The 12,946-nt window shown below is 41.7% G+C and overlaps 1 protein-coding gene across 6 annotated transcripts in view; it reads right to left on the reverse strand.

The window, feature by feature from the left end:
* Positions 1-5,231, reverse strand: part of CYP20A1 (cytochrome P450 family 20 subfamily A member 1) — a 51,920-nt gene extending 46,689 nt beyond the window's left edge. For 3 of the 6 annotated variants that reach the window (XR_012779378.1, XR_012779377.1, XM_075530009.1), the window contains exons 1-3: positions 5,079-5,231; positions 1,586-1,635; positions 517-683 (exon numbers count right to left, since the gene is read on the reverse strand). Coding sequence is in view for 4 of the 6 variants with exons in the window: in XM_075530009.1 (XP_075386124.1) it covers positions 517-683; positions 1,586-1,635; positions 5,079-5,150 (289 nt within the window). In the remaining 2 variants the exon portion in view is untranslated. The other 3 variants (XM_075530012.1, XM_075530010.1, XM_075530011.1) reach the window with 3 other exon arrangements.
* Between the last annotated feature and the right edge of the window lie 7,715 nt (positions 5,232-12,946).

Consider the following 12,946-nt stretch of genomic DNA (forward strand, 5'->3'; position numbering starts at 1 on the left):
TTGTCCTATCTACGACCACTCATTTACCAGTTTCTTGTACTGTGGCGGCTTGTGTGTTGCTATGACGCTGGAAGTCATGCCACCAGTATTTCAAATACCCCGGAGTCATCCATGGTAGAAAGGAGCTTCACCAGAACTTCCAAAGACAGACTCAGAAGAAAGGCCTGGGGATCTACTTCTGACAATTAGCCAATGAAAACCTTATAAATCACAGAATACTATCTTATGTGTTTGTTTTGGGACCATCACCAAGAGGGATCAAGCCCTAGAGAACACCAGAAGGTACAGAGGGAATGGACTAGCACAAACCCTCAACAGTGGACTCAGTCATGTTGGTGACTGTGGGATGACACTACACCAAGTAGCATTTCATTTTGTTCGTAGGTCCCCCAGAATCAAGGTTGACTCTCTGTCAGCTAACAACAACATCCCTACATAATAACAATGCAGGGGTTTTCATTAGATACTATGCTTAAGAAACAAGGGTTAGCTGATTGGAAAGAAAATTAAACTTACATGTCTTATTGGGATTGATGTGCTGCTTCAGGACATCAACTGTGCCCAAGCTAACCACGAGGTGCCTTCCAAACCAGAAAGAGACCACAGGCCCGTATCTCTCATGCATGTTAACCAGGAACTCATGCAAACTTCCACTGTTGACAATATCTGGAAGATTGCCATCTCTGAGAAAAGACCATTTGACAAAAAATTCATTTCAGTTGGAAAAATCAGAAAACCAATACTTGACTCTGAATTAACTGAGTCAACAGATGCAATACAAATTACTATAAAATCTGAAACTTGAACCCTAACTTCACCTTAACCCTATTCCTCAATTTAAGTCTAACATATTCCCTAATTCTAACCCTAATCCTAAAGTTAAGTCTAACACACTCCCTAACCCTAACCTTAACCCTAACTGTAACCCTAAACCCAAAATTAAGTTTAACACACACCCTGACCCTAAATCTAACCCTAAAATGAAGTCTAACACACAACCTCACCCTAATCCTAACCTAACCCTCACCCTCACATTAACCCTAACCCTAATCCTCACCCACATCCACTCTCACCCTAACCCTAACCTTCACCCAGCCCAAACCCTAAATTTAACTCTAACACACACACTAACCCTAAATTAAAAAAAAAATCCAAAACTCAACTTTACTTGACTTCATACTGTTTCTATAGTTATATAGATAAGGATTAGCTGATAATTTTTAAACTGCCAACACTTAAAACAAAACAAAAAAAAGCTAGACAGGAACACTTGTGAAAACATTGGAAAACTATCCAACTTCTGAAACACCTCATTCTAAGACAGTAAGGCATGTCAGTCTAATGATAACCATCAGTCTTCCTATCCTGGCCCTCCATTCCTAATTTCCCAGGCTACGGAAAATGACAGCAATGAAAAGTTTTGATTTACCCAGGCCCCCCTTTCTGTTCTTAATTAGGTTATATGCCCCAAAATAAATTTAGAGTAACTAAATTACAGAAACTGAGCAATCTAAAAATATTATTTCATTTGGAAACAATAAACAAATGGTAGGCTCAACTTGATTCCACAGAAACAATTACTTACTTTTCTGCAGTTGGAGTAATTCCCGGAATCCCTGAAGCTTGTCTAGAAGCCTTAAAGAAAAATAAATAAATAAAAGCCTACTATAAGAAATTGCCATAGACTGAAACATTCACATGTGTTTCACAAGAACTTCAAAGAGAGTTTATAATTCAGTTGAATCTAAGGAATTATTTCTATGTTAAAATAAAATTCTAAAACCTTCTTTGTAGAAAAAGAATTCTCTTTTACCATTTTTCCTTTAAGTCAAACTAAGGTGTTGATAAACCTTTATATCCACTTCATAGAAATAATGTATAAATCAAGCACATTTTTCTTTGGTCCAAGTTACCTATAGTTTGGCTTAAAACCAAACACACACACACACTTGATCAATATCTATTTAATAATTTCATTCCAGTGTTATTTCTAGTGATACAATTAATCAAAATATACAGTATCAACTTTTGTTTTAATGCAAATTCATTATTATCAATACCATATAGTGAGTGAGGTTTCTGGTATAAAAATACATTTAATAATATAATAATCCAAATCAAATTGTTAAGGGGAGAACCCTTAATAGTAAACTATGAAATTTTTTAAAAATACAACTCAGGATTTATTAAAAATCAGGAACAACTCCCTGCCATGCCCTCTGGCACTAAGCAAATAAATAACCGGAGGGGCAACAGCTGGGAAAGAAGGCTAAAAATCAGATCTCTAGACCAGACTTCCCTTATGACCCAACCCTTTCCCCCACTTATGGCTCTTGGGACATAGCACCAGCTGGCAACTCAGTCCCGAGAGAAGTGGCCGGCACAAGGCACGTCTGCCCTGCCAGAAACAGGCCCTGGTTTCACCGGTTTACAGCCCTTGACTCTGGGACCTGCTGTCCCAGGCCAGGGCTAAAGCACCAATTGAAAGGAGGAAAATTTTATACACTTTTGTACTAGGATTCAGGATCAGTGCTTTTTAAAATTTTACATTAAGTACATACTAATTTTTTTTGAGCACATACTAATTTTATAATGAAAATATTTCACTAAATAATCCTAAAACTATAGGAAAAAACATACAGTGGAAAAAACCCTAATTAATTCTGAATGTTATCAATATATCTGATAAATATGTCATTGGAGATATATTTGAAACTCTGCCTGTTTTTAAACTTAACAATAATTAATCAATATTTAGTTGAACACTTAAAAGACTAAACTATATTCTATCATTTTGCTAGAACTGTTTAATCATTTTCCTATTGTACAACTGTAAATCATTAGGCTTTGTATTTTCATAATTATAAACAAAATTTTAAAACCCTCTATCAAGCTAGAAAACTGAGACTATAAAAAATGTTCACATGCAAGTTATTGACTGCACGTTATTGACTATTCAACTGTGTACGTAATAACTGTGGATAACATTGAGAAGAATGGGGGTCTTACAGAACACTGCTCATGTGGAACCTGCATATGGACCAAGACACAGCCATTCCAACAAACAAGGGAATACTGCACGGTTAAAAACCACTCCCCCCCCCAAAAAAAAAAAAACAAACAAAACACTTCCCTCCCTAGTGGGGTCAACCCACTGAAAACTCTATAAAGAGTCATCTACAACTTGATCTCCCAAAACCCACTCCATTTAGGTTTTCCCCACCACCATTAAAATGAATCTGCTCTTAAGATTAATGTTAGTAACTTCAATTATATCAACTTAAGCGGTAGATTACTTTGTTGTTTAAAATGCATGGTTGCTTTCTGCTTATCTAGCTGCCCCTCCTCTGCCTCTATGTGGTTCTCTTCCTGCACACACTCCAGGGTGAATGTTACTTTTCATTAACATCTGAACTCCCAAATTCATATCCTCAGTCTGGGCTTAAACTCAAAACTTTCACATCCTATCACCTAGAAAAGAAACGTCTACAAATCTTCAGGGTCTTCCACCAAAATATAACCAATCCCTACAATACCCTTCTGCTCCCTGCAGTCAACAATTCTTTATTCCAGATACACTAAAAACTCTGTTACTTGTTGGTAAGACTCCACTTTCAAACTATAGGGCAATCCAGTTGGCTCAGTCTTCACAATGAACCAGTTCTTACCACCTTCCCTGCTTCTGGTCCAGGTTAAATCCATTTCTCACAATAATAATAATAACAGCAAGTAGTGCAAGTTAACACCCTTTCTCGCCATTCTCTCATCTTCCTGCTTTCCCTCTGTCCCAGGACCACAGCCTATTCACAACATAAAAGCCTGAGCAATTCTTAAGATGTAATAGATACAAACTTAATTCTTTTGCATTTTGCATGTCAGTTCTAAGTTGAAAGCCAAAGGGACAGAAAAGCTAAGTCCTTCAAGACCTAAAAGGCCATTTAAAACACACTCCTTTGTCTCATCTTTCTGACTTATTTCCTACTTTTTCCCAACTGACTCCTAAATTACATTCATCTCCTTTCTAGGAACCCACCAGCCTTGTTTCCCCAGGATTTTCTGCTCCTTCTCCAGAGACACTCATTTCTCTGACGTGGGAATGGTTTGTTTCTTCTTCACGTCTCCTCTCCTATCTTCTGATGATCCAACTAAAAATACTCCTACACTTTATTTTGCTTCTTCGTGGTTAACATCACCTAACATGCTAAAGATTTTATATTTATATTTTATATTTCCCCCAACCAGAAGGGAACTCATCACTTAAACTCACTGCCGAATGTGAAGCATAGGACAAAACTAATTTTTTTAAATTCCAGACATGGGACTACTCAAGGTTTGGTTCGCTATAAAGTAACCCAGAAGTCCAAGATTCTGTCGCTACACTAGACCTCCTAATCCACTATACCAGCCCTGAAGCGAAGCTGTAATTGTCACAGAGGTACTTAAAACTCTGGAATGCCTTGCTTTCGCTACCCATGCACCCCCCGGCGCTGAAGAGGTTTCCGCGGGGCCTCTCGGTGCCTCAGCTCCCCGGTTCTCACCACCCTTCTCGGAGGCTAAGGCCAGTAGAGGCAGGCGGGACGCGGGAGATTCAGAAACAGGCACCGAGTCAAGTTGACAGAGTGGCCGAGCCGCCCGCGGCCCTTCCCACAACGCCGCCGTGCCTCGGTCCCTGCAGCCCCGGCCAGGGAGTGGCGGGCTTCGGACCCCAGGGAGGGGCAGACCCAGAGGCAGAAGCAGAGGGCAGAGAGCAGAAAGGTGGTTAAACGTAAGCCCGCAGTGAAGTCCTCGGGACAGGGAAGGAGTGGCGCCGGGGGGCTCTCTCCGCGACACGCGAGCAAATGGAACTTGAGCCCAAGCTTTTTGAGACCATCCGTGCCAGGAGCCCCGAGACCTTTGCCCCCGACACGGCGTCGCCGCGTCGCCCACGCCGACGCCCCGAGCGCGCCCGACCTGACGTCACGTGACCACGCCGCAGCCCCGGACGGCAACCCGCCCCTAACGGCCCTCGGCGGGAAGGCGTCGTGACTGGAGGGAAGCTGAGGCGGCGGCTGGCCCCTGGGGGGTGTAGGCGGCGTTACCGGGTAGAGGTAGAGTACCGCTCCCACCAACGCTAGCAAGAAGGTAACGGCGAAGATCGCGAAGTCCAACATGGTGGTTCCGCTCTGGAGCCACGTCTCGCATCCACTGCTCGAGCAGCAACGCCTCTCCCTGGCGCGGCCTCCAGAATCAGCGTGTGGGCGGAGCAGCCCGGAGGGCCCGCCCAAAGCCTGGCCCACGGGGGCGTGGCCAAGGTCCGCGAGTCTAGGGCGTGGTGGAAGCCAGGAGGGCAGCGAAAGCAATGGATCGCCGAGCAGTCCGAGTTTGGTCCCCGCAACTGCCCCTCCCTGGGTGAGGCTGGGGAATTGGGATTTACCATAAATCGCAGATTGGGTGTTCGATATGTTGTTTCAGAACACACAATTTAGGGGCAGTTGCTGGGGGAAAGCTAAGCATAGAGTTCGAAAGCAAGAAGTTATCACTGTTTGACCAGTTTTTGTATTTCTAAGGTTATAATGTCGAAGCAGTAGTTCTCAATGTGGTCCCCAGCTCAGCAGGATCAGGTACGCCATTCAACAAGCCCTCCAGGGGATCTCTTCTTGCACACTCAAATTTGAGAACCACTGACATAATCGAAGGAGTTTTAGTGACTTAGTGGGCTACGCATTGAGCTGCTAACCGCTGGGTCAGCAGGTTCAAACTTATACGTTGCTCCGCGGGGAGACAAATAAAGCATATCACCTATTAAGATTTAAGGTCGTGGAACCTAAAAAGGCAGTTCTACTGTCCCAGAAGGTCACTGTGAGGTAGAATTATTTTGGGTTTGACCAGGAGTGGGATTCAACCGGATTCAGACAATACCTAATTTTCAGTTGAGCTCAGCAATGGGATAAATTGCCACTTGTGAATCAGGGTTTTCTCTAAGTGGGTGGCTATGCAACCAGCCAATGTAGAAATCAAGTTTTAGATTACATGCTCATTCTTACAACGTTCATGAACACTTCAAAGGACCCCTGGTGGTGTAATGGTTACTTACACCTTGCACTATGATCCGCATGGTTGGCAGTTCGAACTCACCAGCAGCTTGTAGGAAGACAGACTGGGCTTTGAAAACCCACAGTGCGTCGTTGAGAGTCAGTATTGACTCTTTGGCAGTGATTTTGGTTTGGTTTGGTTATATGTATATGGTATATGTTTATTCTGTTTATAGATATAAAAGATTCAGATGGAACTATGCTTGTAATTTGAATTGTGGTGCTGGAGAAGAATGCTGAAAGTATCATGGACTGTTAAAAGGAAAAACCACCTTGTCTTGGAAGAAGTATGGCCAGAGTGCTCCTCAGAGGCAAGGATGGCGAGACCTTAGCTTACATACTTTGAACGTGTTGTCATGAGAAACCAAACCTTAGATAAGGGCATCATGTTTGGTAAAGTAGGATCGTAAAAGAGGAAGGGCCTCAAAGAGATGAATTGCTACAGGCTGCAACAGTGGTCTCAAACATAGGAACAATTGTGAGGATGGTGCGGGACAAAGTATTGTTTTGTTCTGTTGTGCATAAGGTTGACGGGTCAGAACCGACTTCATGTACACCTATCAACATTAACATGCTTAACATATTTATTTATTCATTCCACAGACTCATTATACTTTTGATTAAATACTACATTTTTATTCCCTTGAGTAAACAAACATAAAGGGAAAAGTCCCAAACAACCAGAGGGTGCATTGTCATTCGTGTCACACCCCAATTCCCAGGAGATAATTGAGTGAATTATGTAATCCCTGAAAATGTTCAAAGAGCTAAAATATGGTCAGAACAATTGCTGTAAGTTCAGAAGGGTTTTTTTGTTAAAAATATGAATATAATATATTCAGGGAGATAATATATTATTCTGATATATCAAATACAGTAACTATTGTCTAATTGGCCTGCCTCTAAGGGAAAAGGATCCTACTCCTGCATTGAAAAGGTGGTTAAGGATAAATCACACAGCTAACGATGCCAAGAAAACAGAAAATAAATATTGAAAATGAGGACACTAATCAAGAATCAATATAGAAATATCTCAACAGCTTTACTGTTTTTTGATCAGGTATTATAATAACTTTCATTAACATTTTAAAATTCAAAACAATCTAGTTTTGTGTACCTTTTATTGTTAAATATTAACTATGAAATATTACCTTTCAGTGTTTATTTTTATACTTAAAAGTCACTAGAGCAGCAAAATGGTTGTTAAATTATTTGATTTCTATCACTGAGGTTTGACCTAAACTTACCAGAAGAGGACAGACAGGAAAGGTTCTAAGAGTTAGGGACCATCCCTTTCCCTGAATAGCTCACATTCGAAGTACGAATGAGTGTGAGTCTTTGGTGTGAGACTGGCAAACTGTTAAAGCGGTGGATAAGAAGATTCCTGGCTCAGCTAGTTCTGACTTTTAGTACATTGCTCAAACTTTCCAAGCTTCAGTTTCCTACTAGGAAAACTGGGAATAATGATACCACACAGAAATCTGGAGTTAAATTAGATATTTTGTGAAGAGCACTTGGCAGAACTTTAACATTAGCAGTGCTGAGCACAAATGCCCGAAGATCCCTCTTGAACAAGACTCAAGTTTTGATATGGGTAACATGAGGCAAGGCATGGTGCTCCATGAAATGAACGTATAACTACAATTACATAAAATGTCAAGAAAATAAACCATTTGGGTCAATCTCTACATATTGCACTTTAAATCTTGTAGTTTCTGACTGTTGCATAAGCATGAAACATCTCATTGAAATGTCAAATCTTTTGGCATCTACAGGGAGTGTAGCAGAACACTTATATATAACTTTCATTTGGCAGAAACTCTGCTTTTAGCTCTAGTTCTATGAATGTGTTTTTAAAAGTAGTGCATATTTCAAAAGTTCATTTTAAAAATCTCATTTGAGATTTTAAAGGTATTTCCTAACAAAATGATGTTACAAATGGGTTTTCAAACCAGTAAACATAAGATTTTAAAGTATATAATACAGCAATGTATCTTAAACCCAGGATCTTTACTCTCCCTTCAAAGTCTTAAATAAATTGACCTATAATCTGAGAACCTCTCAACTTTCAGGGTCTGGAGGAGAAAAAAGATTCCAGAGGTGGAGCTAAGCAGGATATTTTAGAAATTTGAGTTGGAATCAACTCAATGGCAATGGGTTTCTACTAATACATATGATTACATAATGACCCATTAGCTCACATCTCAACTGGGGACTCTTTCCACTTAACTGAAATATTTAGAAATATTTGTGCCAGTTAGTTGCCTGTCTCCTGCCCTCAGATTCATTCTCTGCCATTCTTTGTTCACAAATAACTCAGTTTTCAAGGCTTACTCCTATAGCCCATACCACTTAGACTCCCAAATAACTCACGTGCAGCCAAGTTCTGCCAACAGAAAGCACCAACAGATCAGAGGCCTGAGACAACAGGTTTCAATGCTTCCTTTCTGCTCCTTCAGCTCGAGCTGTATTTTCTGATATGCCCTGTATCCCTCTCTATACACCCTGTAGTCCTCTTGAAGCAACATTTATATTTTAAATCATTTTATTGGGGTTCATACAACTCATCACAATCCATACATACATCAATTGTGTAAAGCACACTTACACATTCGTTGCCCTCATCATTTTCAAAATTCGCCTTCTACTTGGGTTCCTGGAATCAGCTCATTTCCCCCCCCTCCCCGCTCCTTCATGAACCCTTAATAATTTATAAATTATTATTTGATCTTATCTTACACTGCCCGGTGGCATCTCCCTTCTCCCACTTTCCTGTTGCCCATACCCAGAGAGGTTATATGCAGATCCCTGAGATTGGTTCGCCCTCTCTACCCACTTTCCCTCCCGATATCGCCACTGTCCCCCTTGGTCCTGAGGGGTTCATCTGTCCTAGATTCCCTGTGTATCCAGATCCCATCTGTACTGCTGAGCATCCTCTGGTATAACCAGGGATCATGATAGTTGTGGGACATTAATATATTTTCTATCTTCATTCCTTCATACCTAGGAATGCTGGCTCTGGATGCATTCACTCAGGATTTAAGAGTTCAATGGTATTGTTATTGCAGAGATTAGATCACCTGGGATTAGACCTGAACATGCCTATTTGGTCAACCTAAACCTGGGTTCAATTAACTTGAATTCAGTAGTAGCCCATAGTCATTAAAATTGGGTGCCAGAAATTTACTATAATTGTTAATATAGCCCACAAAGGCTAAATACTTATCTGGTCCTTTAGAGAAAACATCTGCAGTCCTGCGCTGTAAAGGAAGAAGTCCACATAGGCATCCGGAGATGGGGAAAATGGTGTGGATTTGATTGGTATGTCAAAATGTTTACATCACAAGTAACAAAAAATATTAAATGGCATTTGTCCTAAAAAGTACCATAAACTTTCCTAGTAAGAAAACTTAGTTATGTGTAACATTCATGAAATTATGTATAAAGCTCATGAAAATATCAAAAATAGCTAAACTTAATTTTCTCACGTCTAGGTGTTTCATAATGGAATAGTGATGTTTAGAAGGCTAATAAAATAGACAATTTATTATATATTCATTTTCATACAATGTACTATTTCCTTTGATTCAGGGACATTCTATTTTTACAATCAAGTTTTTTTAAACATAAATTGTATTCTATTTACAGTAATGCCAAACCAGTCAGTCTTGGATTATTGTAATCCTTGGATATGTTTCTCTAGGTTTAAAAGGTAAGACTTGTATACAAGAGGGTTTATTTGTTTGTTTGTTTGTTTGTTTTTGCAGGGGCACAGTGAGGGAGGCAACCATTACTACTGTTTATTTCCATGTTTTTCATTACCCCAAACAGAAACTCTACTCATTAAGCAATAACTACAAAACTCCACCTTTCCTCTCACCTTAGTCCAGGCCCAGATAACCACTATTTAATCAGTTTCTATTTATTTGCCTATTCTGTATATTTATGCCAGTGGAATCAAGCAATATCTAACCCTGTGTGTCTAGTTTATTTCACTTAGGTATCAATATATTTAAAAAATGGTAACGACCCTAAAACAGAGGAACCTCTTTTTGGTTGCTATAGTTTATTGTGCCAGCCTGGCCGATAAACACAAGTAGGATTAACTGAAGGGCAGAGGGATAAATGGCTCAGTGAGCCTCACCTTGGTTGATCTGTGGCTCAGTTTAAAGGGGTACACTACCTGTGAGATGCCTAGCCTGTGGACTGTGTCGCTGTAAGTTGAGGTCCCTTTAAGTCCACACGATTGGAATGTTCATCTGTGGAACTGGGGACTGACAGTTGATGACAGTTGGGGACCTGCCTTGGTGTTTGCTGCCTGGGTTTATATAGCCCAGCTCTCTCTATAGAAGGGGACTGGCGGTCTGGGAGGCTGGCCCCAGCACCATAAATTAAGTGGATTCCTGCCCCTCCCCGGAAAAGAATTTGTTCCAAAGGACGACATTGACTCTGCAGCTCTGGGAGATGAACATATATGATCATAGCACACGGGAGCAGATGAAAGGGCAGGAAGAGAGTGTGGAGCACAGCCTGGCCCACCAGGCCGTGAGGATGATGTTCCTGAGTAGAGCAGCCAGTCCACAGAGAGAACAACATGGCTGGCCCCACTATGAGAAATGATGCCAATCAGTGACTAAGGGCGATACAGGGGACTGCACCGAAGACACAGTGTGGGAATTGCACCTGACTTGATCCCACCACACCGAGGCAAATCACTGGGGGAGTGCAGCGGAACAGCAAGGGAATGGAGTGGCAAGGTCCCCAGGGAATGCTGAAAGTGGACCTTGGGGCCACGGCGTGATGCCCCAACAGACTGGACTGGAAAACGCTCCTAAGGGCCAGCAAACAATCCCTGAATTAACTACAAACTTTTCTCTTGTGAACTGTTTTGTTCTGTTCTTTGTCAGTGGTTTGTTTTTGTTTTGTTGTCTGGTTGTATACTGTTGTTTTGTTTTCCTCTGTCTTGTTTTCGTGCATGTTAGTGTCACCACAGGTCTGTCTGAATAGGACAGGCTGGATGAACTATCTGGAGGAAAAACAACGGGACCGACAGTTCTGGGGGGACTTGGGGTGTGGGGTAGAGGGGGTAAGGAAGTGGTGTTAACAAACACAGGGACAAGGGAAAAACATGGGACCCAAAATGGTAGAGAGCGGGGAGTGGCAGGCCTGGTGGGGAATGATCAAGGGTAAGGTTGCTTAGAGAAGAGGTATACTCTAGCCCAGGTGGTGACAAAGCATGGTAGTGAGGCAGGAGGAAAATCAAGGTAGATGGAGGAAAGAGCTAGGAGTCAAAGGGCATTTATGGAGGTCTAGACAAAGACATGTACATGCAAATATATATAGGAGAATGGGGAAATAGATCTATGTGTCTATATTTATAGGTTAAGTATTAAGGTGGCGGAAGGACCTTGGGCCTCTACTCAAACACTCCCTCAATGCATGAATACTTTCTTTTCTTAAATTGGAACTCTATGATGCTCACTCTCCTGACACAACTGTTGGAGCCAAAGGGGGTGAACAAGTAAATGTGGTGAAGAAAGGTGATGGTGCCCGGCTATCAAAAGAGATAGTGACTAGGGTCTTAAAGGCTTGAAGATAAACAAGCGGCCATCTAGCTCAGAAGCAACAAAGTCCACATGGAAGAACACACCAGCCTGTGTGATCGAGTGGTCCCAAAGGGATCAGTTACCAGGCACCAAAGAACAAAAAATATCATTGACTGCACACCTCCATGATAGGATCGCTGAAGACAAATGGGTGCATAAGCAAATGTGAAGAAAGATGATGGTGCCCGGCTATCAAAAGAGATAGTGTCTGGGGTCTTAAAGGCTTGAAGGTGAACAAGTGGCCATCTAGCTCAGAAGCAAAAAAGTCCACATGGGAGAAGCACACTGGCCAGTGCGATCACGAGGTGCCAAGGGACCAGGTATAAGGCATCATGCAAAAAAAAGATATGTGTGTGTGTGTGTATATATGTGTATATGTATATATATGTGTATATATATATATACATATTAAATGAAGGGGGAAGTGCAGAGTGGAGACCCAAAGCCCAAGTGTCGGCCAATGGAGATCCCCTCATAGAGGGGTTTAGGAGAGGAGATGGGTTAATTAAGGTGCGAGGTAGTACCGATGAACATAGCTTTCCCCCAGATCCTGGATGCTTCCTCCCCCCAACTACCATGATCCGAATTCTACCTTGCAGGGCTGGATAGGGAAGAGGCTGTACACTGGTACATATGAGGGCTGGAGACACAGGGAATCCAGGGTGGATGATACCTTCAGGACCAAGGGTGTGAGGGCCGATGCTGGGAGAGTGGAGGGTGAGTGGGTTGGAAAGGGGGAACTGATTACAAGGATCCACATGTGACCTCTTCCCTGGGAGAGGGACAGCAGAGAAGAGGGGGAGGGAAGACTCCGGATAGGGCAAGATATGACAAAATAACAATGTATAAATTACCAAGGGCACATGAGGGAGGGGGGAGAGGGGAGGGAGGGGAAAAAAAAAAGAGGACCTGATGCAAAGGGCTTAAGTCGAGAGCAAATGCTTTGAGAATGATTGGGGCAGGGAATGTATGGATGTGCTTTATACAATTGATGTATGTATATGTATGGATTGTGATAAGAGTTGTATGAGTCCCTAGTAAAATGTAAAAAAAGAAAAAAAATGATTAGGGAAAAGACTGTACAGATGTGCTTTATACAATTGATGTATGTATATGTATGGACTGTGGTAAGAGTTGTATGAGCCCCTAATAAATTGTTTTTTAAAAATTTTAAAAAAAAATAAAGAAGGGGACTGGCACCTGGCAGCTCTCAAAACTTGAAGGACTACTAGTATCTCACTGCTTTATAATTTAACTGTTGATTTATTG

The sequence above is a fragment of the Tenrec ecaudatus genome, chromosome 13, assembly GCF_050624435.1.
Source record: "Tenrec ecaudatus isolate mTenEca1 chromosome 13, mTenEca1.hap1, whole genome shotgun sequence".
NCBI classification, from domain to species: domain Eukaryota; kingdom Metazoa; phylum Chordata; class Mammalia; order Afrosoricida; family Tenrecidae; genus Tenrec; species Tenrec ecaudatus.